General features: G+C 42.6%; 1 protein-coding gene across 6 annotated transcripts in view; it reads right to left on the reverse strand.

Annotated features, from left to right (window-relative positions):
• Positions 1–123: 123 nt before the first annotated feature.
• sema4d (sema domain, immunoglobulin domain (Ig), transmembrane domain (TM) and short cytoplasmic domain, (semaphorin) 4D) overlaps positions 124–25,714 on the reverse strand; it is a 40,148-nt gene continuing 14,557 nt past the window's right edge. For 2 of the 6 annotated variants that reach the window (XM_042224406.1, XM_014336468.2), the window contains exons 3-19: positions 13,538–13,671; positions 11,131–11,276; positions 10,968–11,030; positions 10,595–10,693; positions 10,398–10,491; positions 10,124–10,240; positions 8,479–8,630; positions 7,610–7,785; positions 7,297–7,453; positions 6,948–7,170; positions 6,617–6,729; positions 6,297–6,469; positions 6,099–6,145; positions 5,307–5,681; positions 3,313–3,534; positions 2,268–2,480; positions 1,003–2,133 (exon numbers count right to left, since the gene is read on the reverse strand). In XM_042224406.1, coding sequence (XP_042080340.1) covers positions 1,889–2,133; positions 2,268–2,480; positions 3,313–3,534; positions 5,307–5,681; positions 6,099–6,145; positions 6,297–6,469; positions 6,617–6,729; positions 6,948–7,170; positions 7,297–7,453; positions 7,610–7,785; positions 8,479–8,630; positions 10,124–10,240; positions 10,398–10,491; positions 10,595–10,693; positions 10,968–11,030; positions 11,131–11,276; positions 13,538–13,671 — 2,749 coding nt within the window. In that variant the 3' untranslated portion in view covers positions 1,003–1,888. The other 4 variants (XM_042224408.1, XM_042224407.1, XM_042224410.1 and 1 more) reach the window with 4 other exon arrangements.

Here is a 25,714-nt window from a genome sequence, read left to right on the forward strand (position 1 = left end):
ACATGTGGCTTTTTCTCATACATTAAAAGAAACTTAATGGAGAACCAAATTAAAAACAATTTAAGATAAACCGCTGTAAGTCTGCAAATCTGAGGCACAAGTGTGAAAATCAGCTTAAAACTTTTTTTTTTAATTTAGATTTCAGTCAAGGCATTAACTATACATGATTTTCAAAGAAAATTCTTGATTATATTTACCATCATCTGCTCACATGTAATTAAAACACTAGAATGTGTTAAACTTGAAGGCATCATGACATAAGCGACAGCATTTAAACAGTTTATTTCTGCTACAGCGTCAAATATGTAGTCACAGTTTTAATGTGAAGAAAATAACAGATGAAAAGCAGTGAGTGTGACAAAAGTTTCCATACTTGGGCTGAACTGCATTTCTTTTAAGATAAATTTTGCATTTTGATGGCATGTTGTTAAAAGAAAGAGCTACAGGCCCGATTCCTGCCATCAAATCCTACGAATTGGGTTTTGGGCTCGATGATTAAAGACATTTTCACTCAAGATTATACAAATTCCAAGTAGCTATGATGGACTTGACAGAAGCTTCTGAAGCCAGCGAAGGTGCAAACATCTTAAAATGAATCTCACAAACATTTGACATGTTCCATCGCTTTAAAAATGCGAAACATTCCTTACAAGCACCGCTCTCAGGACGTTTGACAGAAATGTATTTTTGGTACAAAGGCAGCCCACGTGTTCTCAGATTGATGAGCTTCATCTCCTTGCAGAGTTTGGTTGGAGACTCCCACATTATCACTGCATATAGGTGACCCCAACCCCCCCAACTGCCCTCACCCCTGCAGGAGGCAGATTGTAAATGTGTTGCTTCATGGTCCCCCAAACTCCTATCTAAGAAGTGGCATTGTTGTTTTTTTGACAGTTTCAGTGTCAAAGGTGTGGTCCACCTGGATGGAGGACCATGTTCGCAACCAGATTCAGCCAAGTCAACTCTTCACAGAGCTCTGTGGTCATCACAGCTTTCCTAAAGGGGGAAAAACACAGCTGTACTACGCAAGCAGTGCGATTTAATTACACAAGAGAAATGCTGGGAGTAGTACTGATGCATTTCAACAACTGCACATGCAGATGGGGAAATAATTGTTTGATCCCCTGCTCACGTCCAACGAAGGTAACAGTCTAAGTTTCATAGTAGTATAATTTTAATGGAGGCAGACTATTAACCAAAAACCCAGAAAAGACACATATATAATGTAAAAGAAGTATTTGATCCCCAAGCAAATCATGACTTATTACTTGCCTCCATTAAAATTAAACTGCCATAAAAATATGACACTTTCATTTATTTGTAAATGAGCAAACTTACAAATTAAGCAAGAGATCAAATAATTATTTCCCCCATTTTAAAGCCACGAGAAAAGTACTGAGTCATTGACTTTAAAATTCTGTAATAACCAATGCACTGCTTTTAATCAGCTTAAGTATCTGGCGATACTTAAGTTAACCCATTCGTGACCTATAGGTATTGTTTTCTCTCTAGGAAGACAGACTGATATTAGTTAGATATTAGTCAAAAATGTCCAGTGAATTCAGCAACATCAAGACATTTAGGAAATTTAGTTAAATGTCACAAGACTCACACGTGCCTGTATTGAAGGAGGAATCTCATTAGCAGCTTCTCTAAAAGGAACATAAGCTTTTAGTTACTCGTGCAATTTACAAAATATGGTTAAAAGAACATGCGATTCGTACAACACCGTTAGATACATGACGTTAAAGGCATTTAAAGCTGTAGTCAAGGTTAATGATTGGTGTATTTAAACAAGTGCACTTCAAAGCTTCAAAGCCCTTAAATCAGACCCTCATTTCATTTGAACTAACTCTTTCTTCGCATCCCTCGTTTCGTGTTATTGCTGCTATAAAAACCTGGACTTTGCACTTCTCCAGTACTCTTGACGAAAACAGCCTGGCAGCCTAAAGCTGAACATGCAGAGCAGGTTAAAACCGACGCACGTGACGCAAACACAATCCAGGCGACTGACCGGAGAAGACAGCACACTCAGACCTACCCAGGCCTTTTCCCATCTCTTTAGCAGTTGCTCGTGCTCTGCGAGCGCACCTCTCCACTGGCTCAAATCTCGGGTTGGAATGTTCTCTTCATCTGTCGAACAACAACACGCTTTATGGAAATAAACCAGTGCAATTATCCATCTCTGCCAATGGAAACAGCCAGTCCAGAACACTCCCAATTCCATTCTGCATGCAGGACTATAGTCAATATTTTCCACCTGATACCTCCAATAGAGAGCCGGAGGTCAACTTCAGACACGTCATTTCCTGTGCTGGCCTCAGCAACACAGTTATACCGTGCGTCCTTGATCAGCGGCCCCTCTTGGAGCCAGCTGCTCACTAAAACCTCCCTCTGACCAAGCGGCCGGCGGTACTCCTTTATGGGGGTGTCCAGACTGTGTCCATTTACTAGCCAGTGAATGTGGACATCACTGGGACCTGTGGGACAGAATTGATGTTGACCTCTGATGTTTAAGGCACCACTGAGACATGCATGAAATACTTGCCTTTGGTTGGTCCACCTGTGGTCATCAATCAGTGAGCATGCATGCTGCCTGATCTCAGGTCTGATAGGCAAACATTTTCTAATTAGTATGTATCTGTCCTCTCTATGGAGCCCTCATCTTTTGAAAATACAACGGATGATGATAGTTTAAAAAACATAAATAAAGAAAAACAAACAAGGGTTGTAAACGTTTTACATTTTTATTTTGCCTCCCTACCAAGAACCACAGCCCCATTACGTCACCTAGTTTTATGTACATTGTCAAATTGTATTTTTTCCCCATATATACACAAATATATTTACATTTGTTTACAGGCACAAAAATGATCTGGATAAAGAAAAATGAACCCACTAAACTTTGTTTTGAGGAAAGATTCTTAATATCCTGGATAAGGAGGATCTGTCCGTCCGTCAGAGTGTGGTCACTGGACCCGATCACTGAGTTTTCCAGCTTAATGAATCCCAGCTTAATCTTTTTAAACATTCACGTTTGCTTTGTTTTTTTAATGAAATACTCTTAAAAATGGAGGTCAATCGTTCCCACAAACACAGAAAAAAAAAGCAGGGAGGATCACTTGTTACACACAAACAGGAACTCTGACATGCTCGCACTCACTCCCAGTTAGCTGATGTTTGCCAACATGCGAGATGCAGGAGAGGAGAGTGAATGTGCGAGAGTGATGGGTTAAAAAGCGAAAGGAAGAAATTTCTGAAGGATTTAGATTCTGGGGTGTGAGCTCAGCCTACGTCACATGCACCACTCACCCAGGGCGAGGCAGAAGAGAAGGAAGGCCTCCTGCGCGTGAACCCCCCAGGCCTGGTCCTTCAGCAGGGGAGGCAATAGTCTCACTTCGGCCTCCCGAGCCTCCGCGTTATGGGGCTTCGTGGAGGAGGGAGAAGAGGAATGGGGAAAGGAGGAAGGGAGTGCAGAGGGAGTGCTACCTCCAGAAGAGGACAGGGAAGATGAAGTGGCGACAGGAGAGGAGGCTGTGAGAGGGAGTGACGGAAGAAAAAGTACTGAGGAAAAAACAAGAAATTCAAACAGGGGCTGGCATGCAAACAGACAAAGGGGTGACGAATGAATGGCCTAAAAAGTTCAAATCAGCTGCAATAAATTAAAAAAAAAAAAAAAAAAAAAAAGTAAAAACAACAAGGATGAAGATCACAACTAGTTAGACAAAATGTTACCACAGATGTGACTCATAAATAATAATTCTCTGAAAATTGTCTAAAACTGAAGGCTTTATAAAATTACAATTAAAAAAATAACTTCTGATGTTGCCCCCCTTTTTTGTTAATCATGTCACACTGTACATTTTTACATTATTAACAGACCACATATGGAAAGATCTCCGACAAGGGTTAATACACAGGACGACCAGAGTTGTATCTGTTTGGGGAATGTCGATTTCACAGGAAGGAAAATAATAATAATACTAATAAAACACGAGAGTCTGCACGCAGGAAACACAGTGGTACAAACAGTTTGATTCCTTCTCTTACTGCCAGTTCACTGGGAGAGATTAACGCCCACATGCTCCGGGTGGTGACGCTGTGCTAACCTAGGCTACAATATACTGAGCAACTCTTCCCTGAGAAATCAATGTAATACTGAAGCATTCACTGTGTAATGAAGTATTCACTGCTTTTAAAAAAAAAAAAAAAAAAAAAAAAAGAAAAGAGATGCAAATGCTTCAAATGCCCCCCCCCCTCCCCCTCCCCCTCAGGCTGTACAGAAATGTGACTGCACTTTGGGAAGCATCACAGTAACTTACCAATTTGGTAAACAATGTTTCCAATTTGGAATGTTTAAAAAGAAAATTGACAAAAATTCAAAAAAAGTAATAGCTTTTCTTGCTGGGCTAAGCTGAAGGAGCTGCAGCTTCCTTGAATACAGTTGTTTTTTTGCTTCTTTTTTTTGCTTCACCATCACCATTAGCCCTAAAATCAAACAGCGGGAGTTAAAACTCTACAACCGAGCGGGAATGCCCGATCTGGGCCTCGGGATTCTCATGCCTTACAAAAATGTTGTGCCCTGGACAGAAGCTGCAAATGCAGAAAAAGCGCGGCCCCCTGCGCTCTCTGTGAGAGGAGGGATCAAGTCTCTTGTGGCTAGCGTTAAGCTTCTGCATCTGCATCTGCATACTGAATGTCCTGAGATCCACAGTCCACATCAAAAGGTTTCTCCTTGGAGGGGCTTTCCTCTCCGAAACTGAGAGAGGGGACGCGACCGTTCCCGCACTCCGGCTCAGTTTCGTACCCCGTGTCACGGAGTGCCCGGAGGTTTTGAGTGGTTTGGCTGCCGTTCTGGGTCGGCTGCTCGGCCATGTTAATTTTCTCGATCGCAGAGGTTTCTATTAAACCTGCCTCACAGGCCCTGTACTCGGTCTGATGGGCGCTCTTGTGGCTGCCAAGTAGTGTGGCCCGCAGCCTCAAGCAGGGAGCTGGAAGGTACTGCATGTAGCAGTTGTACACCAGCGCAGCCATGAAGAGGAGGAAAAACAGGAGGAAGAGGAAGAGGAGGGCAGCGGTGTTGTTGTGCTGCAAATACTCTGCCGAGGGGTCCCGACTGTCAGGATGGGGGCCTTTGGAATTAGTGGGAAGAAGATTTACCTTTGGCTGGAACTTGACTGTGCTGCTGGGGGGCGGGGTTAGTGACGCGTCGCTTTGGGGAGGGGAGGGTGGTAGGACTGTTGCTGCTGTGAAGCTGGGAGGAGCAAGGGCTGAAGTTAGTGCGGCTTTCTCCGTCTCTACTTTACCTTCAGCTGCACCCGTGGTAGCTGCGTCGTGGCCACCGAGGGTGGTGGTGACGACATGCCCCGCCTGGTGCGGCGGTCTGGGCAGAAGATCCAGAGTCAGGGTGTATCCGGCCAGCAGGCGGCTGAAGTTCCTGCCAGCAGCGGGAGACCACTCCACGGACCAGCACTCATAGTACCCTTGGTCCTCTGGAGCCACGCTGTAAATGAGGAGCCCGTTTTCGGCTATGAGGTGGAAGCGAGAGGCCTCGGTGAGAACCGAGTCATTAGATTTCCACATCACCTGGGCCAGGTTGGAATGTACCAGGCACGGCAGCTCGGCAGAGCTCCCCAGTTTCACCGCCACATGCCTGTAGTCCTTCCGAAACAGAACTGGCACTAAAAATAAGCAAACAAAAGAGACAATTGTGAGTTTTAGATACTGTCTGGTCAAATGGGGACAATTCCCAACACGAGGTACAAGTACCCACACACTGCAGTAGGCAAGAAGTGTAAATAAACTGGGTGGACCTGAACAGGTTTCAGCAGAAAAGTTAACAGTTAACTAAGAGTAATGGATAAGCTGTAAAAAAAAAAACAGCAGCCAAAGGGAATTTGCAAATGATGAAAACCGATAAGTAACGACCAACAACAAAATGAATGTTTGACATGGCATGCAAAAGTTATGGCTGACTTACGGTCACAATCTCTTCATCTATGCATAACTTCATCTGAGTCACAGTTTAAATCACACAGCATTGTCCACTTTATAAAACTGAAGCCTGTATATGGGTGTGTGAGCATGTTGAGGCCTACCTGAAGGACACATGTTTGCATCACCTTTCATGCTCTGGATCAGCCCCCTGCAAGACATGCATTGTTTTTATGAGTCAAAAAATACACATGCACAGTGCAATAACTGCACAAAGACTGTAAAGCAGGTCAATCTGGAGGACGAATCAGTGCACGTGTGTTTTTAGCTTTGTTTTAGTGGCATTAAGAGTGACAGATTACCTGAGTGTTTGGCTGGCAGTGTCAAAGATGTTGACACATGTGGCAGTCTTCGGGTGCCAGGCGCAGTAGGGGTCTCGTGCCAGGATGCAGTCCACACACGATGAATACCTGCCACAGAAAGCTGTAGGAGACTGGACTACACCCAGGTCTGACCCAGCATACAGGCACTGTGTCTGTGGAAACGCACATGAACCACAAAGTTAATCGCATATTTATCCAAGTGACTTATAAAAATGAGCCAACGTGATCCATATTTCACATTTTCTTGGTCTCGTTCTTTACTCATCTCCTAAAACTCATTAACAATAAAATAAATTGACCTCTGAGGACAGCAGCAGGTTTTTGACGGGTTCAGCGTTCTTCAGGAGCTGGATCTCCTCCACAATATGAACCTCATCTTCAACCAGCACCGACTTGTGCAGGACACCCTTATCTAGACATGAGAATAATAAAAATGTCAGTTATTCTGCAAAGGTAATCGCAGGAAAACGGGACTCTTTAATACATTTATCTGCAGGTTTGTGGCGAGTCGTGGCTTTCTCACTGCACAGACATTCAAAGTTGACTGACTCAGATTTGCATATTTGCCTGATAAACTTCACAAGGAAGTGCTTGTAACGGCTTCATTTTCATTTCATCTTAACTGATCACCTGTTCCAGTGAAGATGACGTCATAAGTAATTTTGTCAAGTGCTTGGACCCTCTCCACGACAATCTGGGTGTAATTGACGTCTTTGGTGATGAGGCGGGGCCTGTTGTGGATGGGCAGGATGGGATCCTCCAGCAGGGGGTGGTCCTTAACAAACTGAAGGGTTTTGTCGGGCAAGTGGAGCGAGTTGTTCATGTTCTGCAGTCGCATCTGGTTGTTAATACACTGGTTTGGAAGACAAATAGCGATGACGTTAGTAATCAACTTCATATGACCAACGCATCCTCTTTTAATTAACATGATTACTATATTGAGTAGATCACATCTTGATTACTCATGGCATCTACTTACAGCTCCAGGACGTGGAGTTGGAGTAATGCCGTTGTACCGTACCCACTTTGTGTGGGACTGCTCCACCGTGGCCTTCTGCATGTACTTGCCCTTGGAGAAGACGTCTTCCACATCCTTGATCTCGTAGGCACACACGGCTGACAAACCCACGTTACCCCTAGGTGCATATGTCAGGAAGAGACAAGGAGAAGAGTGAAAATGAGGCAAGGGAGTGAGTTTCGAGTTCTGCATTAGGCTGGATGTGAATGCTGCTCTTTGCTTGCTTGTTTAACGCTCCCGACCCAAACCAATTCCAAACCTTGAAATCACTGACCACTGAGAGGTGAAGACTCCGTAGATGATCGTGTTTTTGCGGTCTGTCCCCTTCAGGATGAAAACGTCACGAACCACGTTGAAAACGAAGTTGAGCTCAGGCATGGAGCACACCAGCTTGGCTTTCAGAAAGGACGTCCACTTTTTCTGCAGAGTGCGCTGCCCTCCAAGGTCGCCCTGTCGTGACAATATTGGAGATATTTAGCAGTGAGGGATGAGAGGGCAGCTGGAGCAGAGAAAGAATTTCCACTTTTCCTAACATGCTAGAAACGCTGACCTTATCCAGCTTAACAAGGAGCTCTGAGCATTGCGCCAAGTGGATTATGCACTTTCTTGCCCTACATTTTGCCTCTCAGGCAACATACAGGGATCCCTGACTGGGGGTGGAGGATTACGTGCAAATACATATATGTCTAAAAACTGTACATCCATTATTGCTTTTTTATTTGGTAACAGGAAACAAGACTAAAAAGAAAAGATGTAGTTACAGTTGCATTTACATTTTCAAAGCAGTAAAATTTGAAATGAATAGTACAAAAAGAACTATCCTGTTTGTTATACTACTAACTTTGAAACATTACAATACGCTGTTATGATGTATGTTGCAAGTTAAGTGCTTGCACTGGAACAGTGTTTTATATTGTCCACGTGCCATGGGTCTCTGCATGTGCATGCTGCAATTATGAGCTAAGGTTAAATTAAAAAAAAAAAAAAGGAGGCAAAGGGAACTGGAAGGAGGAAGAAAAAAAAGGAGAAAAAAAGACTTGCACAAACATACATACACAAACATGCAGGACACAGGAAATAGTGGCTAAAGATGGATGGATTGATAGCGCTGGTATGTGCAGATGGTGCACAACGTGTACTGACCTTACAGACACGCGCCACCCTGGGGATGAACAGCTTGCCAAAGAATTCGTATTCCACCGACACCTCGGTGAAGAAAAAGTAGATTTTGTCGTCCTCGCCATCTGCTCCATTTTCCCCTTCTCTGATCACGTCGGCGAAAACGAAACTGGGTTCTGGGAGGAAAGCAGAGAAAGGTATTGGTAAGAAAAAAAAAATCCTGGAGGCCACCAGTGCTACCCCTCAACCTCCTAGTAAATTTTGAAAATACTAGGTCATTTTCAGCAAACCTGACCTCTGACGTTGAGGTCCAGGTCACTGAGATTTTAATTCATCCAAGATTTAGATACTAGATGCATCAATGCTATCAATTTCAAAATCCTATATCACTTTGTTCTCGAGTTCTGGATGGCATTTCCTCTGCCTCCAGAGGCAATTTTTAACCAGCAGCATATGTCCTTCAATGCACATCCATAAACAAATACCTGGGACTGCTTCCATTCGTGCAATATCTCTAAAATTAGAAATCCTGTCTCAGAGTGACGCTGAAAACCTAGTTCAGGCATTAATTACTTTAAGGCCTCCTTTTAAAAGGGAGTTTTTCCTTCCCACTGTCACCAAAGTGCTTGCTCATAGGGGATCATATGATTGTTGAGGGTTTTTCTCTGTATGGATTATTGTAGTGCCTACCTGACAATATAAAGCACCTTGAGGCAACTGATTTTGTGATTTGGTGCTGTATAAATAAAACTGAATTGAACTGAGTTATCACATTCACAAACCTGGGTGTCCTGCCTGGCGGAGTGACGACAATACCCCATCAGCCTTTTACGGCCAAGGGGTTAAAAACTTTAGACTGCTCCCTTATTTCCCAGGGGGTTGGCACAGTGGATGGATGTCCGATTCTGTGCAGGGTTTATGCCGCATAACCTCCCTGATGCAACCCTCCCACTTACTTGTGACCCCCTGAGACTGGATTTGTGTCTCCTCCCAGAATCAAACTGGGATTTTTCACAAGTAGGGTGATATGGTACTGTAAAAAGTCTCACTGTATTCCTAAAGGTGGGATTAAGAGTCCTAAACTTTGATTAAATAAGTATGTGACACATTTAAATCTGACACACAGGATGGAGATAATTTGGGGATCTCCCTCTGGTGACGTGTAATGCTGTGTTCATATCAGCAACAATATCATAAAAGAGCCAAGGCCAGCTGTGTCACTCTTCATCATCATCTTTGAGCGTGTGTGTGTGTGTGTGTGTGTGTGTGTGTTTGTGTGTTAACATGGGAGTATGACAGGTTGATACTTCACTGGTTTGAGACCTACTCAGCTTTGATCTGTCACACAGTCACAAATTGGTAGCTGTGTAGTTAAAAGCACTGCTGTGTTTTCTACACGCCCTCTAATTAACAAGAGGAAGGAGTTTTTTTTTTCTTGGTGTTGTAGTCGATGTATTTTGCCAACCAACAAAATACATATGTGAAAGTGATGCTGCAACAACAGGTCAATAAACTGCAGCAAAGAAAGGATTAGATCAATCCAGATCCATTAACATGAGTCAGTGGCACTCGGGGGACATTTCTACAAGATGTTTTCTCAACCTTCAAAACACATTTTTAAAAGCTATTCTCCCAACAGCCTGACAATCGTTTAGTTCATTCAACTCACCATTAAGCCATGATGTGGAGTACTCTGTCCTCAGCAGAGACTGGGTTGGGGAGTATCTGGATATAATCGGTTCACTGCCTAAGAAATTATAAGCTGTCCCCGAGTACAGCACTCCATCTGATAGGAAAACAGAGAGTAAAACATCAGAAAATTATTTTCCTTCTCTAAAAAAACCCAAAACAAAACAAAGGGGATTGTTATGAATTTCACTGCAGCCATAACCAAAATAAGCACTTTATGAAATGAGATGAGAGAAGAGCTGGCCTCAACTCACCAGCCATGACAGTAGTAAAGCTTTGCGAGGGGTCAAAGGAGCACTTCCCTCTGCCGTCCTCGGGTTTACCGTGAAGTGAGAAGTTGCCAAAGTACTGAAAGAGGAGATTACTTATGAGATGAGGCGGCGGTGTTAATAAGTGAGTTTAAACAGTGAAGTACGGCGTCTGGGTAAAGAGCGGTTGAAAATTAACCTACCAAGTAATCACACTGAGGCTGAAAGGCGTGTGTGCCGCAGACATACAGCCGCGTGTCATCTACTGCTTGGAGCACTCGAATGTAGTTTAGACACTCCCTCTGAAAGGAGAGGGAACAAAACAAAAGGAGAATTATGACCTTGTGGTTACAGTTCGCCCGTCTAGACTTAATGTTAGACATTTTCAAAATTAAATTACATAACTTCAGTTATTTAATTTTGTCTTTTTCTTTGTCATCAGAGTATACATTTTTGAACCGTCACCAAAACCAGTGTTTTGGGAGGTCACACTGATCTTCGGTTGCCAAATTCTAATCAGACGGACAGAGCAGCATCCATGCATACATCCCAGCATGTAAGAGCTGTTAAACTAACCTCTTTTGATTTTCCTTTCAGCGTGCACATATTCATAGATTTTTCTGTAACTGGCCACTGAACCTTAAACAAACAGGAATAAAGTAAAAAAAAAAATTATAATCCAGATTATTTAAAACATCCCTCCACATGCATTACCATGAATCTTTTAAGATTTAACTACCTTCTTGTTTCTGACGCTCACATTCTTCTTGCTGAGCTCAAAGATGGCCTCTCTTGCTCCCACATACAGCGCATCCCTTTCTTCACTCAGCAGTAATGTGGAGTAGTTGAAGATGCCTGGCTCTGAAAACTCCATCAGATCTAAATCTAGCAGAAAAAAAAAATCATCATAAACCATTTTTTTACTCAATAACATCTGTATTTAACTGTAGTCAGAATTTAATTTACAGCTGATATGGCCGATATGTTGAAATGAGCATGTGTACAGTAGAACTAGCTGCTTTGAGATATGGACCCACGCGCAGGCAAATAAATATTAACCAAGCCACAACAGTTTCAGCTTTCACATTCAGTCACAAGGGACAAAGTGCTAATACCCACTGTACACTGCTCTGTTTAAATTAGTGACTAGTAGGTGAACACGGTCGAACATTAAGTAGCTGAAGAGCGAGACGTTTCTTTGAAGGTGGAGCTAAACGGAGATCAAATGGACTTTTACTCATCGTGGACCCAGACACGCGACTTTAGGTACATTGTTGCTGGACATTATCATTCTCTAAAACTGTCAGCGTTGTGTTTATGGTGTTTCTGTGGCCAAAAACACTTAAAAACAGCTTAAAGTTTCACTGCAATAAGCTCCTTATTTTGATTCTTGGGCTCTACTACAGTAGCTTTGCATGACTCACAGTGCAAACTAATCTTCGTTCAGTTTAAACTGTATTAGTGGAGCCTTTCAGTTCATCAACTATCTGAAATAAGTCACTTTAAGCTCCTCCTTCTTTAGGCCAATTTTCTTCAGATTGGCTGCCCAAGTAGAACAGCATGTGGCTGGCACTGCTGTGCTCACAGCCAGAACTGGTCATATTAAGCACAGATGAGATCCAAGAGAATAAAATCCTATGTGAAACCAAGCATTCATGAAGCAGTAAGTGAATAAAGCTCACTACATTTTTTACTTTATTTTATGATTCCCAAAATTTTAGAACTAGGCCAGGTCGCACACCCAGGCTTGTGTAGCTGTACTGAGCGAGGTTGTTTTCTCCCCGTCCTAATAGCTGAGAGGTTTGCTGGATGAGGACCTGGAACAAAACAGTGCGCTGTCTATTTGCAGTTTATGCATCAGAAGGTGTTCAATAAACCAAACGTTTCAGACCCGGTTTTGAGAGATACTCGAAACCGTGTGAAACTAAGGTGAAACTAAGATAACGAATACTGGAAACATTGGAAAGTCCGGTTGCTCTTTATTGCGTCATTGGCTGTTTTTGTGCACAGCTGTGCATTCTTTAGCCAGCTGAGTGAAACTAGGTTTGCAGGAATAATCGGGAATTATATGCATCCACACACACAGGAGAATAAGGCAACACACTTTAATACACTTTAAAGGGACTCAAGTGTACACATGTAAGCAGGAACATTAACCAATGACAGATAATGAGGCCAGCAGAACACTATTTTCTGTGCTGTAACCGACCAAGTTGCATCAGTTCAGTCAGCAACGACAAGTGAGGCTAACGAAAGGTTTTAAAAAGGATGAAAGGAAGGATCCATGGATGTATGTATGGGCATTCTAGCTGGAGATACTGGCAAGACAAGTCCCTTGTATCTTGAAAAAAGGCCAAAACAAAAAGGGAAGTCAAATTTTCTGTTACAGAGTCATCAGGACACATCAGCATTTACAGTGTGGTCAAAAAGGCCCCAGACCACCTCGTAAGCAATTTTTGTGATCGCATTACAGTGCATCCCTAAAGCCGCTTAGCACTTATAATCACATCTTAGAGTCACACCTTTGTGCATCTCTGGGTACTCTGCATTAACATTATATAAATGAAAACTCTCATTACACTTTGCGTTGTGATTGATGGGAAAACCTGGGGGGAAGAGTTTGTGTTTGGATGGTTGTGCCAGGTGCAAGTGGGCTCAGGTTGCAGGTGCCAGGTCATAAACACTGCCACCATGAAAGCAAATACCCTCACTGACTGACTGAAACAGTGACTGTGACCCAGCGAATTGAGAAACATGGTTAAAGGGTGAGCCGCGCTTGTTCTCTTGCAGAGACAGAGTTACTTGAAGCTATTTCTGTAAACGGCAGCTTGCAAACAGCTTCTGCCTGACACACACACACACACACACACACAAAAAGGGATCCAACTTGAGGGTCTGTGGTGAGGTTGTCTCAAGGTAAAATTAGGCGACAGGTGTTGACGTCTTTGCTTCACAGTAGATTGCTAAGTTATAACAGAGCTGTGATATATTAGAAAGTAATACAGAGAGTGCAGTTTGAGTTCACCAAGCACTGAAGTGAATGATCTTTATCACGTATTCGTGTTTCAGACTAACAAGCATTACATTCTTACATTCTCTGATTCTATCATAATAACCAGCCAGCGGCATGTTATTTCACGCCTTACCTTGATGTCGCCAGGAAGTGCGAGGCACACCGTGGGGCCCGTGTGTGGAAACCTCCAGGAGCAGCCCCAGAAACACCCCCAGCACGCCAAAGCCCATATTAGACTCTGATAACTTTGGAACTGTGAAGTTTCCTCTGCAGGGACACACAAAGACAGCGAGTAAAGCCACGCGCAAAAACCCGTTCTGACAAAGCATTTCATCACATGCCACAGACAGATCGTATCAAGCAGCACAGATGCTAAAAGGGAACAGGTGTCAACTCTAGTTCCCTCCCGCTAAGCTATCAGGGTTCATCCTCACACACAACACAAGCACACAAACAAATTAGAAATCAAAAATCAACTTTGACAAAATGATTCGATCACTTGTTGGCAAATAGTTGCAGCACTTGAAAGACTTTTTTGTGCGGTTAAATAAAGAAGAACAACAAATGTGAAGTTGAATGAGCTATCAGAGGAGTCAGTGAGGAGGAGACAGAATGAAGAGGCTGCACACGATCTAATATGACTTACAGTAACAGAAAAGTTTGTTGTTGTTGTTTTAAAAATAAGCACAAAACCACAGACACACACACCCTATCCGGAAGATTAAGGAAGAATGCAGTTTGTGATTTGGTGTGAATTACAGTTTGACATTTTCATTTGTTGTTGTGCGCAGACGGACGTGCCATCCTGCACCGCGTTATTGTTGAAGACTCAGACAGGTGTATCCGCTTGCCTCGGGCGATGATGATGATGATGATGAGGAGGATGACAATGACCAGACTGATGACAGCATTCCTGGCAGCTACCAGCTCTTATCAGATCCGGATGTTCTTTTCCATTTGTCAATTTGGAGATCGCTGTGATCAGTCTTCCTCCTAACAGCTCAGGCCTGCTGCTTTCACCTCAGGATGAGCCTGATAAAGCCTCCATTAAGCTGCTCTGTGTGCCATTTACGTAAATGTAAACGTTTCCAGGCCTGTCTCAGGTGGCTGACACTGTCACATGAAATAAAGCCAAACAAATCATATTTTTGTGTGCAGCTCTGAGCTTTGAAAGTCACACATTGCCGCCGCTTCTCTTCCTTGAAATGCTGTGTCATGTTAGCATAACGAATAATACTCTGGTGTGTTCAGTCTTTTTGTTGGGATTCTTCCTTCAAATCTGAAATGGTTAATATCCTACAGTTCAACAAACCCACATTTCAAAGTTGGCAGTTTTAGGTCAGCAGCAAAGCTGGGGTAAAAAAGCAAAGCTTTAAAGCTTAAGTAAAATATTAAAATAAATCTCTAAATCTGTTCTCAATCCTGCTTGTAAAACACGCAGCGATTGCCAAATTTACTGCTCTGCAGGGGACAAAACGAAAAAAAAAATGCAAGATTTGAGGTCAATATGATGACTGCCAACCAAACTCTTTCTGACATGAACGTGGGGCGATCGTGGCTCAAGAGTTGGGCGTTCGCCTTGTAATCGGAAGGTTGCCGGTTCGAGCCCCAGCTTGGACAGTCTCGGTCGTTGTGTCCTTGGGCAAGACACTTCACCCGTTGCCTACTGGTGGTGGTCAGAGGGCCCGGTGGCGCCAGTGTCCGGCAGCCTCGCCTCTGTCAGGGCGCCCCAGGGTGGCTGTGGCTACAATGTAGCTTGCCATCACCAGTGTGTGAATGGGTGGATGACTGGATATGTAAAGCGCTTTGGGGTCCTTAGGGACTAGTAAAGCGCTATACAAATACAGGCCATTTACCATTTATATGAACGGAAGCTGGTTTACCTGATTTTATTTTATAAATATTAACACAGAAACAACATTACCTCTCAAAGTGATTAACGGACATAATGCAATTGCAAAGCTCAAGCACCGGAGCCCTGTTGGCGGATGGGCGCATGCAACTCACTGGTACCCTGCTTTGTCTCACTCATTTAACCCTTCTTTTACATAATTGGAGCAGACTGCTTACTGAGGCCTGCATTCCCTGTGTTATGTTCAACTAAAGCCAGTATTGTTGTAGTAAACAGGAAGCAGGTGGGTCAGGTGCTTTGCACAGTCGTCTCCTGCGGAAGCGTATTGATCACAAAGCCGGTTTTTCAGGTTTGCACAACGGCACGATGAATGAAGTGGAAGCACCCATACAACACCGCAACAAACAAACCAAAACCAAAATAAAAAAAAACGGGTGGAGTAGTCACGCATGGAATGCGATTAAGGGTTATCAGATGTCTCGTAAGATAAGGATTAAATTTCAGGTAAATACCCACAAGGCGCCACTTTGAGCAAAATGTGCATAAATGTTTTATTGGGTCGTTTGTCCTCATTTTAGACCTTTTAATTAAAATGATAGAACATCGTTTAAGCTCAAAGAACAGATAAATCACTGTCAACTACCTTTTAATGACCTACAAGCACCATTATGTCACATTCAACTCAAATATAGGTTAGTAATTAGTTATTCGGGGGAGGGGGTGATGCATCATACAGCAGCACATACAGCCAATCAATGGAGCCCACCCCCAGCTGCAGAAAAAGAGGCAGGATAATAACTGATTATTGATTTGGTTTTAAATGAGAACAAATGGCCCCAGAGGCCATGGCCCTCTTAATAATAGGTCCCCCCTCCCTTTTTTTGGGGGGGGGGGAAGGTTTCCACCAACCTAATCTGGCAAAGATGGAATTCCATCCCGGCTTCAGGCATAGCCATGGACTCCACTCTGCTAAAGAGGGGGTCAAATACACAAGGACCTATTGTTTACTGAAGATGAGAGTAGCCTCCACTCTACTCCCACTCCACCACCCCCATCACATCCACATCATCACTGCAGAACAGCCAACAATGAACAGTGAGAGAGAGAGACATCACTTCTCCCTCTCATCCCGGTCTTCTACAGCCTTGCCAATGTCTAAATGCCAGGGCAGCTTACCCACGAGGAAAGCCCAGAGCCAAACTAGTGTTTTCAAAGATCACACAAGCTCAGGAGCTCTGGATGCATCCCATTAAGATAAGACAAATTGCTGGATGAGCGCAGCTGAGACTGTCTATGTTCGACCAAAAAGGACGGACATAACAACAGTGTGAAAGGACGAGATAACAATGCTTAATCTGTGCTGAAAACCCCAGGCACGCTGAATTTTTGTTTTTGTGCCTTTGAAAAATATCCTCTAATACCAAATTCCATAAATGAAAGCCTCCAAATACATTCAATGCTCCATCTGTGCATTCCCGATGCCGCCCATCACTATTCCGAGTCAAAGGCAAAGTTTAAGCTTCAAAACCCTCTGAGAGTCAGTGTTACAGTAGCAGAAAGCGCATACTGGTAGCTACTCTCTCCTGCTTTGAGATTTAGAGGAGTGGCCATACTGGCCGGGGATATTTAAGACGGTTACCATGCTGGCAAGTCTCTTTGAGGCCTTTGTGTTCCCCTCTCAGCTCCTTTGGCTGGGCAGGGAGGTTGACACCTGCTTGGGGCCTTGGGGTTCCCAGCACTGTGCTGTTAAATGGGCACTAATATTGGCAGGCGGCCCACTGAGAACAGAGAGGCAGAAACAGAAGCTGAGCATATCTGCAGTGTGAACTTTGAATGTCTGAGCAAAAGTAAAAGGAGAAGAAATAACCAATTAAAGTCAGTTTAAATGAAAGTAAAATGTATGTTTGCACTTCTTTTAAAGGACCAAAGATGTGTAATCTTATTTAGCTGATTTATTCCGTTTCTTATTTTGCTTAACCCAATCACTTGAGGAAAACAAGCTGCAAGTTTTTGTTTTTTTAATTTGTGTGTTTAAAGTGAACATTTAAAAACTGCAGTTCCTCAAGGAGCCACTCAAACACTGCTGCAGTAGTGAGTCAATCTCTATACACTCCAATGTTAAAAGTAGTCAACATTTTTTGTCTGTAGAGCAACTTTTTGCATTGACAAAAAGTAATGCATGTAGACGTCCGCTATCAATGGGTATGTTAACAGAAGAAATTTTTTTTACTGCCATAGTTTTGTGAGTTACTCACTCAGTGATTGTGAGCGATAGATTCTGTTGTGATCCGTGTCTGAGGTGGAGCTGAGTCAGCAAAGACCCTGACTCATCCTTCGTGATCGATTTGGAAGAACAGGCTGACATCTAACTCTCTAATGAAACGGTAGGCCGACTTGTCACGTAGCCACACATGGCAGCTTTGCCACTTGCCGCTTCATTTCCAATGCAGAGAGTGCAGACAAGAGGCTCCGCATCCTGTGAGCAGAGAGTGGGGCAAAGATTCAGAGCGCAGTCGAGGGTGACGTGAGGGAATTGGACATTCAGTGCCTGCCAACAGCTCCAACTCCTCACTTCTTTTTCCCCTCTTTGCTGGATCTATTTCCATGCACTCACCCATCATCAGCATCAATGCACAGAGATGCTCTTCTTCCTTTGCCGCAGGACGTCAAGAGCCTGCAACTCATTTCTGCTCCGTTTGATGCCATTACACCAATGTGCCTAACCACGCACAAAAACTGTGTAATGGGAAATGTGCTCTAAGTAGCTCATTTTGTGGGGAGAATGTCTTTTTTCAGGATTCAGTATAACGCCCCATCTCACAACAGTAAAGAATCCTTCCAATAATTTCTGGACCCAGATCACTTCTAACATGGGCCAATCTCCAACTCCAATACTCAAAAAGCTGTGGACTCCAGTCCACAACTTTTCGAGTAATGCCACTAACAGACAGTGAAACAAACAGAACAAACCAATCACAAACCCTTCTTGGCAGACGTAATCAGCAGAACCATCTGTACAGTATCCACCCAGCTGTGGGAATAATGATAACGCAGCACTAAGAGTGCATGATAACGAGGCAGCTTTGCACAGGGCTTGCTAATAGACCTGCCCTATCATTTTATGTCATCTGGTAACAATGGGATGATCGTAGAAGAGACGTTATTGTGCATTGTTGTGAGGATGTCCTCATTAAAGCAATGGGTGATGTCTTCAACAAGTCACAGTTCTCACAATTTGCATTCCAATCTTTCGTCATTTTTTTAGATTAAACCGCATCGGTGACCTATCAGCTCACCACGCATTATCCTTCACATATTATTGCACATGAAATGACTAATGTGACCTTGACCTTAAGCTTGAGCGAAGAACCATTAAATTATCACTGGGTGCAAGTTTGATTAAAGTCTATTCAATACTGCAGGAGAAGTAGTGAGTCTTTCAACCTCTTTTTTTGGTTCCAGCAAGAAAAATGTAAAAAATTGTTTCTCTTCTTCTCCTCTTTCAAAGCCATCTGGTTTTCTTTATGGCCGAGGTATTTCTTAATAACTTCAGCTGTATGTTGTCGTGCTATTGTGAAACATATTTGTATTTAAAAAAAAATAAAAAATAAGCCAGAGGTCTTGTATTTGAAACAAAATACAGAGACCACAGAGGATGACACACTGATGGGGACAGACGTCTGCTTCAATGTCATTTACAGATTAAAAGGAGTTTAGCAATTGATGTGGCAGAAACACGAGCTTGCTCACATGCACACATGATAATGCCATCCGTAGGCATTAAATTGCTCCTATTAAACCTGACAGGGACCGTGGGGCCATCTTAAAATACTGCCAGCTGTATCTGAGTTTTGGGTTGCGTGAGCTTCGCAGGCTGATGAACCGATTTTGACATTCTGAGATGGCCAAGGCTTTACAGACACGCTACTGGCTCCAGCTGACTATTACGCTTCGATCAGATGATCAAAGATATATTCTGTCCCCTGTTTTATGTTTTCCCCACACTAATGGGAGTCATCTTAAAAGACTACAGCACTGATTCAGCATTACAGGGCTATAGCAATCTTATTAAAGATGCTTTCCTTGTAAAACATCTCGCGCTTTAAATATATGGACTGTTTTTTACTGAATTTATATATGGACATTTAAACTAAATAAACTAGAGTTTATTTACTCTGGTGCAAATCGGTTGATGAGCTTGTTAACTTGCATCTTTTTTCCCTGAACTGGTTTCCACGTGAACCAAAATGAGTCCCTACCAATCACGTGAAAGCATTCAGTCTGCTTATTGGCCATATTGGCCAGCTAAATCTGCAGCCAACACCACGTACTCGTGTCGCATCAAGATTAGATCAAGGTTGAACTGCTCTGGAGTTTGTTTGGAAACAAAGATGACCTCCAAAGGGTATCAGCTGTTTTGGTCTACTGAGTGCAATTATCAAGGTCAAATCAAAGGGTAAAAAACAAATCAAGGTAACAGTTAATACAGGTTTGCACTTGTTTGTTTACTCGGGTCTGAATCAGTTGAGGAGTTCGTAAAGTTGTACCTTTTCCCTGTGATATGGTTTCTTTTCACACAGAGAAAAATTTCCAAGCGAACCAAAATGTGTCACTATGAATTACATGAGTATGTCCAATCCATAAACTGGCCAGATGTGTCTGGGGCGGCAGCAACAGAAGTACAATTAATACACAAAGACGGCGTTCTGGACTACTGGAAAACATGGAGAATGTCCATTATTTCACAGCTAGTTGCTAGCCTATAATGACCTTTGGACACCTACTCTTTTCTATTAATTTGAAAAGTTGAAATAACAGTTCACGTAATGTCATGATCTCCATTTTAATTATGCTGCATTTGTAATGTGGTTTCATGTTTGTGGGCTTTCATGAACATTTCCTGATTCCATTTTTATTTTTTATTCAGGGAACTAAGGTGTGTGATTCCAATTAACTGAAACAGAACTCCTGTAATTTGTCACATTGTATCCGGTTGTTCAGTCTGACGTCACCAGCCGTGTCTGGGTCTAAACTCCGCTGCAGGTCCATATATCAAACGATCACTATGGCATTACTGAGAGTTGAAAAACTGTCTAAAGTCTTTCATCTTTAATAAAATGATCAGCGTTCTGCTCTACCAGGTATAACAATTGAGTTTAACATCCAGGCATCCATGAAAACGGAATTTATGACATTTAACGGACTTAGAAGTTAGCAGGTAGTTAGCTCGCTTGCTTCTATCTAAATACAATATAGCATGTCCTGACTGCGGGGTTTCGGAAACAAATTCAAACGTACAGCTCTGTTATCACTTCCAACATAAATGAAGACAGAAAACTAAACAGCAGTGACGTTTGTAGGGTTACTGAAGTTGGGCTAGCTGGTATATAATGATGTGCTACGTGACCGCTAGCGACACAGCTATGCTAGCATAATATAAACAAGCTAACTTTTTTTCCACTCGATAAAAGTTAAGGTGAGTGTTCTCGGTGGTCAGGAACAAATGTAATCGCATGGCAGGATGCTGTAAAAGGACCAAACTTCAGCCAGGAGAACAACTGAGATAATCCATCCATAATACGAGGTTAGTCATTCATATACTGCTGCATGGGCTGGGCTGTAGTTACATCCTAAGGTTTTAAAAACTGAGCTTAAATAAATGATTAGTGGTAATAAAAGCCGAGGGAGGTCAACAGTGATCACTGACTGTTTTAGGAGCTTTTTGAGACCAAATAGAAGAAAATACATAACATTAAACATGTTAACAACACTAAAGCCATATTAAACGCAGATTACTTTAGGCCCGGAAGTAGGATTCGTCGCGTCATCACTGAACAACCGGATTAAGTTAATATGAGTGATCCTTTATGTTTATAGTTATTACTCAAAGTTAACCCAGCTGTTGTAGCTCACTCCTATAAACTTGCCTTATTTTTCTGAATTAATTAAACTTTATTAATTTAGCGTATCCAGTATCCATTTTACCAATAATTCAACTTGAACTGCTGGTTCTCAAGCTAAGATTTGTGCTTGTCAAAGTGAACAGTCAGACATGTATGAAGTATTGCTCCACCAATCCTGCAAACAGACTTTGATGTGATTAACTTGGATGCGATTTGCTTAACTTTTCAGGATAAATCAGCACAGCTGTAGTTATGGTTCAAGCCATCTGGATTTCACTGAGGATTGACTTCAGCCTACAGCTCAGACTTACAAAGCCACCTAGTAAAAGCCCCATTAATTTAACAAAGTCCTCTGAAAGCCAGTGAACAGCTGTACGACCTCTGCGGCACAGCTGACTATTGGTCATATGGGAGAAAAAAATCATCTTAAAACTGCAACAGATGATACAGCAGTCACTCTACATTATCCATGGTGATCTCACTGGGATGTGCTGGGGGAGGGGGGGGGCGCTTTAAGATCAAGGATTATCAGCAGGATGTATCAGCAGGGTTCACTATATCCATTTACATTAAGACTGAATGTTGACAAAGTGTACACGGTCCTCATTTCTGACCAAAAACAGGCTAAAAACCCATAATTTCTGGGTTTCATTTAGTTAAACAAGGTAGAATTAAATTCTAGGTAAACCATCGATGACAACCCAAATGTCTAAATTGAGGAAAAGAGCTTGTGTGAAGGCAACACTATACAGGGGACGCAAAATGGAAACCCTCCTATATAATTACTAGTTGTAGGGCCCCTGTTGAGCTAGCCTGTCGACCTAAAGTGGCCACAGCAAAGGCAAATGAGGGGTCAGGTCCAGTAAAGGGTATATTTAGTCTGCCGATGGCAAGCTTTTTAAAAACAACACGCCCTTTCCCTAAGTCACATGGCTCTGGAAAAACTTCCCTATAAACATACAGGCAAGTGAAGTAAGCTAACTAGAGGAACAAGGATTACTGTGTGGTGTTCTCTGTCCAAGTACTGAATGTGCCTCTGTAGTCTAAGATGAAAACATAATCACCATGCTCTTTTTCTTTTAATTAAAAGGAGGGAAAAAGTGGAGGAGTTTTACTATTGACATCTGTACTGGCAAAAAGAAAAAGGAACTTCTGGTGATCACCAAGAGAATATATTACAAATCTGAAATTTGCTGTTTTTTGTCATTATTTACAAGTGTTCAGAGTTTGTTTTTTTAATACAGCAATGGTAATATTATTGGTACACAGTGCAAAATGCCAAACTATTAAGAAATGCTAAGTGCTGCATTGAGAATCCATCTAATTTTTTAAGTGTTGCCACTCTGTCTGAGGTAAATAACTTCAATCTATAATATAGTTTGGGGTCACACAGAAGCCACCGCTCGCAGTAAAATCATAAACCTTTCACTTGATGTAATTTCCTTGAGGCTGCTGTGATGGGGCACATACTGTGAGACTATTTTGGGAAGCCCAGCTGAAGGTCCCAAGCTCGTGAATGGTAGTTGCATTGGTTGTAGTTTAAAAGAAACAAACAAAAAACCCCACCTTTTTAAAACAGCAACAGCAAAGGGCAGGTGACTTCAGCACCCAGAGTGGGATACTTCTCTGCAGCTGGATTTTAAATCAGCTAATGTTAGCCAACATTTTAATGACTTTTTCTGTTAAGTGGTTAAAGAGTGCAATAAGGTAAATCCAAAACAAGCAAACAATCTTCCAAATTGCAGTTTCCCACCAGTCAAGGAACATTCAAAATTAGCTGTAAACATCACTGAAACCTTGCTATATTTTCTCCGATCCTTTCCGCCTTTAAAGAGGACCCCTTTCTCTTCTGCCTCTCTCTCAAAGCACTCTTCAGCAGGCACTGATTTCACGGTGGTAATTTTGGCCCTGCATAGACAAAACCCTCCTTTGGAGTGCTGTGTGAAAACTCATCCCATCGCCCACAGGATGCCACAACACTAACAGTGTGTCCTCCTGAACTTGGCAAACCAGTACATAAAACACTAATTTCACCGTTTCCTTCGCAGCACTCGGAGAGGGATAAACACGGAGCCAAGAGAAAAACTTCAAACTCCTCTCACACCAATTTCTCGTGATCTGGCCTGCAGAATTAGGTCAAGTGTTCACTTCTCACAAGTGGCGCATACACAGTTTACAGTGAAAGTAGCAGATTAAAAATAAATCCAATACAAAAGGTCTATTTGTCACCAGCTGACTTTAATTATAACAAATGTTTAAATATTCAACCAACCGCCATACGTCCCCTGGCCTTATGCACACTGTAGATAGTTTTATCATGTGACTGTTGTCCTATCTAAAGTATACATATAACATAATAACTGAAATAACAATAATAAATAAATGTATAAAAGAAACATGAACAAGAGGAGCCTACAGAGCTCATTTTGGAAAAGCACAGTGTGTTTGGCACAACAGTGCATTCAGATCATAATTCTGATAGCAAAAAGCTGCCGAACAGGACAGGATTTAAGAAACAACACCCCCCCACAAAAACGAATGTTTTCACCAGCCAAAATGGATTGTAACGCTACAAATTCGGTAATAGATCACAGCTGATTTAAAACTAGCTCTACAGGAATAAACTACCATTTTAATGCATGTCTTTGGTGAGCGGAACATTTGTCAACACTTTGCTAATCAGTCCTATTTCTGTTAAGCACTTTTGGTGTTGATCACAACAGCTGAAAGAGGTGCGGGCTGATGGCTGCGGCTGGAAACTGCATTATGTTGATAGGCCTCGAGCTGCTGAGGGGGAAAAGCAAACATCCCACAGGTGTTCGGATTCTTTTCATAATCGAGTGTGGCTGAGCGACGCATCCTGTACTGACAGTTTGCTGGGAGCGAGGCTCCTGTGACTTCACTCCATGCTGCCAGCTGATGTTTTCAGACTTTATCTCGTCAGGCCTCCCTACCTGGAACGCTAACTTTGTGTATTTTGTGTACGTTTTAGAGCCGAGATGAAATTGCGGCGATTGTGGTTCAAACATTCACTCTCACATTTAGCAGTTTCTTAAGGGAAGTGGTTTTCAAACAGTCTGTCGAGTCTGCAACCACTGCAGGTGGAGCAGGGACGAGCAGAACGAACGAACACTGAGTGAGGAATTTTTCAAGAGAAAGAAACATTTAATTTCATGAAAATTAAAAAGAAAAAAAAATGAACTACTTCTTTTTAGCTTTGGTCCCAGATTATAAATGAACATGTTTTAGCTCAAACAATTACTTACGGGTCTGTAAGTAACAAAAGAAGAGTTTATTCTTGCTTTACTGGTTTTGAGACGAGAGAAAAAGACGCTATGGCTACTAATTTTAGTATACCTGCATCTTTTATCCCATTTGGTGATTCTGCTGCTCTTGCAAACCGTAACCCCACAAGCTCAACACAGCTTTGAAAGTTGCTTAGAAAGGTAGTGAAGCTGGGCACGCTAGCATTTAAACATGCAGAGCACCAAAACAACACTTCTGCTCTCCTGTTCAAGTTTCACAAAGTTGATAAAAAGACGCCACCCTCCAAACGCTTTCAGGTGCCAAGTTTCTGTCTATCTTCAGCCACCCGGACACCACTTTGGCATATGGAGAAATTCAAAGCTTGACAGACCTGCCGTGCCTAGTTACGGTAGCTAAGCTGTGACTGGACAATTGCTGTCTGGGGGGGCCTGAGTAAAGCCAGAGTGAAAAGCTAGTTGCATGTGTACACAATACCCGTCACTACATGCATCATTAGATAACAGTAATTAAGGCAACGCAGACCGATAACTTGCTTCCAAGCAGACGCAGAACAGAAGAATCACGACTGGAAAAGCAAAGAAACACCGAATCTCATAGAGGAAAGCACAAGGGAATGATGGGTGGGGGAAAAAAGGAAGTTGCAAAAACAAAAGGATTCAAATCAGAATCAGGCTGTCCAAGTGAGATCATGCAAGGGAAACGCACACACACACACACACACACACACACACACACACCAAAAAACAGTAAAGCCCCAAAGTGGTTACAGGGGAAGGGGGTTGGAGAAGGTTGGAGAAGCATGCAGCATTCGTGTTGAAGCCTGCAAGCCAGCGAGCAGTGCAGTGTTGGTCTGCACAGCAAACAGGGAGGGGAAGGAGGGAGAGGAGTTGAGTTTCTGACCTGTGAATCCTTAAAGGATGCGACGCTCTTCCTCCGGAGAGAATTATAAAATTCTCAAGCTAGGGAGGGGGGGAAGAAGACAGAGAGATCAGACATGACATTTATGTAGTGTGTGAGAGCCTACAAGAGGAAGAAGGTTCAATGTGGCTAGGTCTTTTTTTTTTTTTTTAGACCATGGTGACACAGATATAGTGATGATTCAATGCAAACCATGTTGTATATTCAGAATGACAGTAAATAACATTTATAGAAAGATGAAGCAATAGCCACACACACACACACACACACACACGCACACACACACACACAAACACACACATGATCGCACATGCATACATGCACACTTAGTGCCTTAGGTTTATCGCAACATAGGAGAGTTTAACAATGA

Source organism: Haplochromis burtoni, unplaced genomic scaffold, assembly GCF_018398535.1.
Source record: "Haplochromis burtoni strain Fernald_Lab_line unplaced genomic scaffold, NCSU_Asbu1 Contig_137, whole genome shotgun sequence".
Lineage (NCBI taxonomy): Eukaryota > Metazoa > Chordata > Actinopteri > Cichliformes > Cichlidae > Haplochromis > Haplochromis burtoni.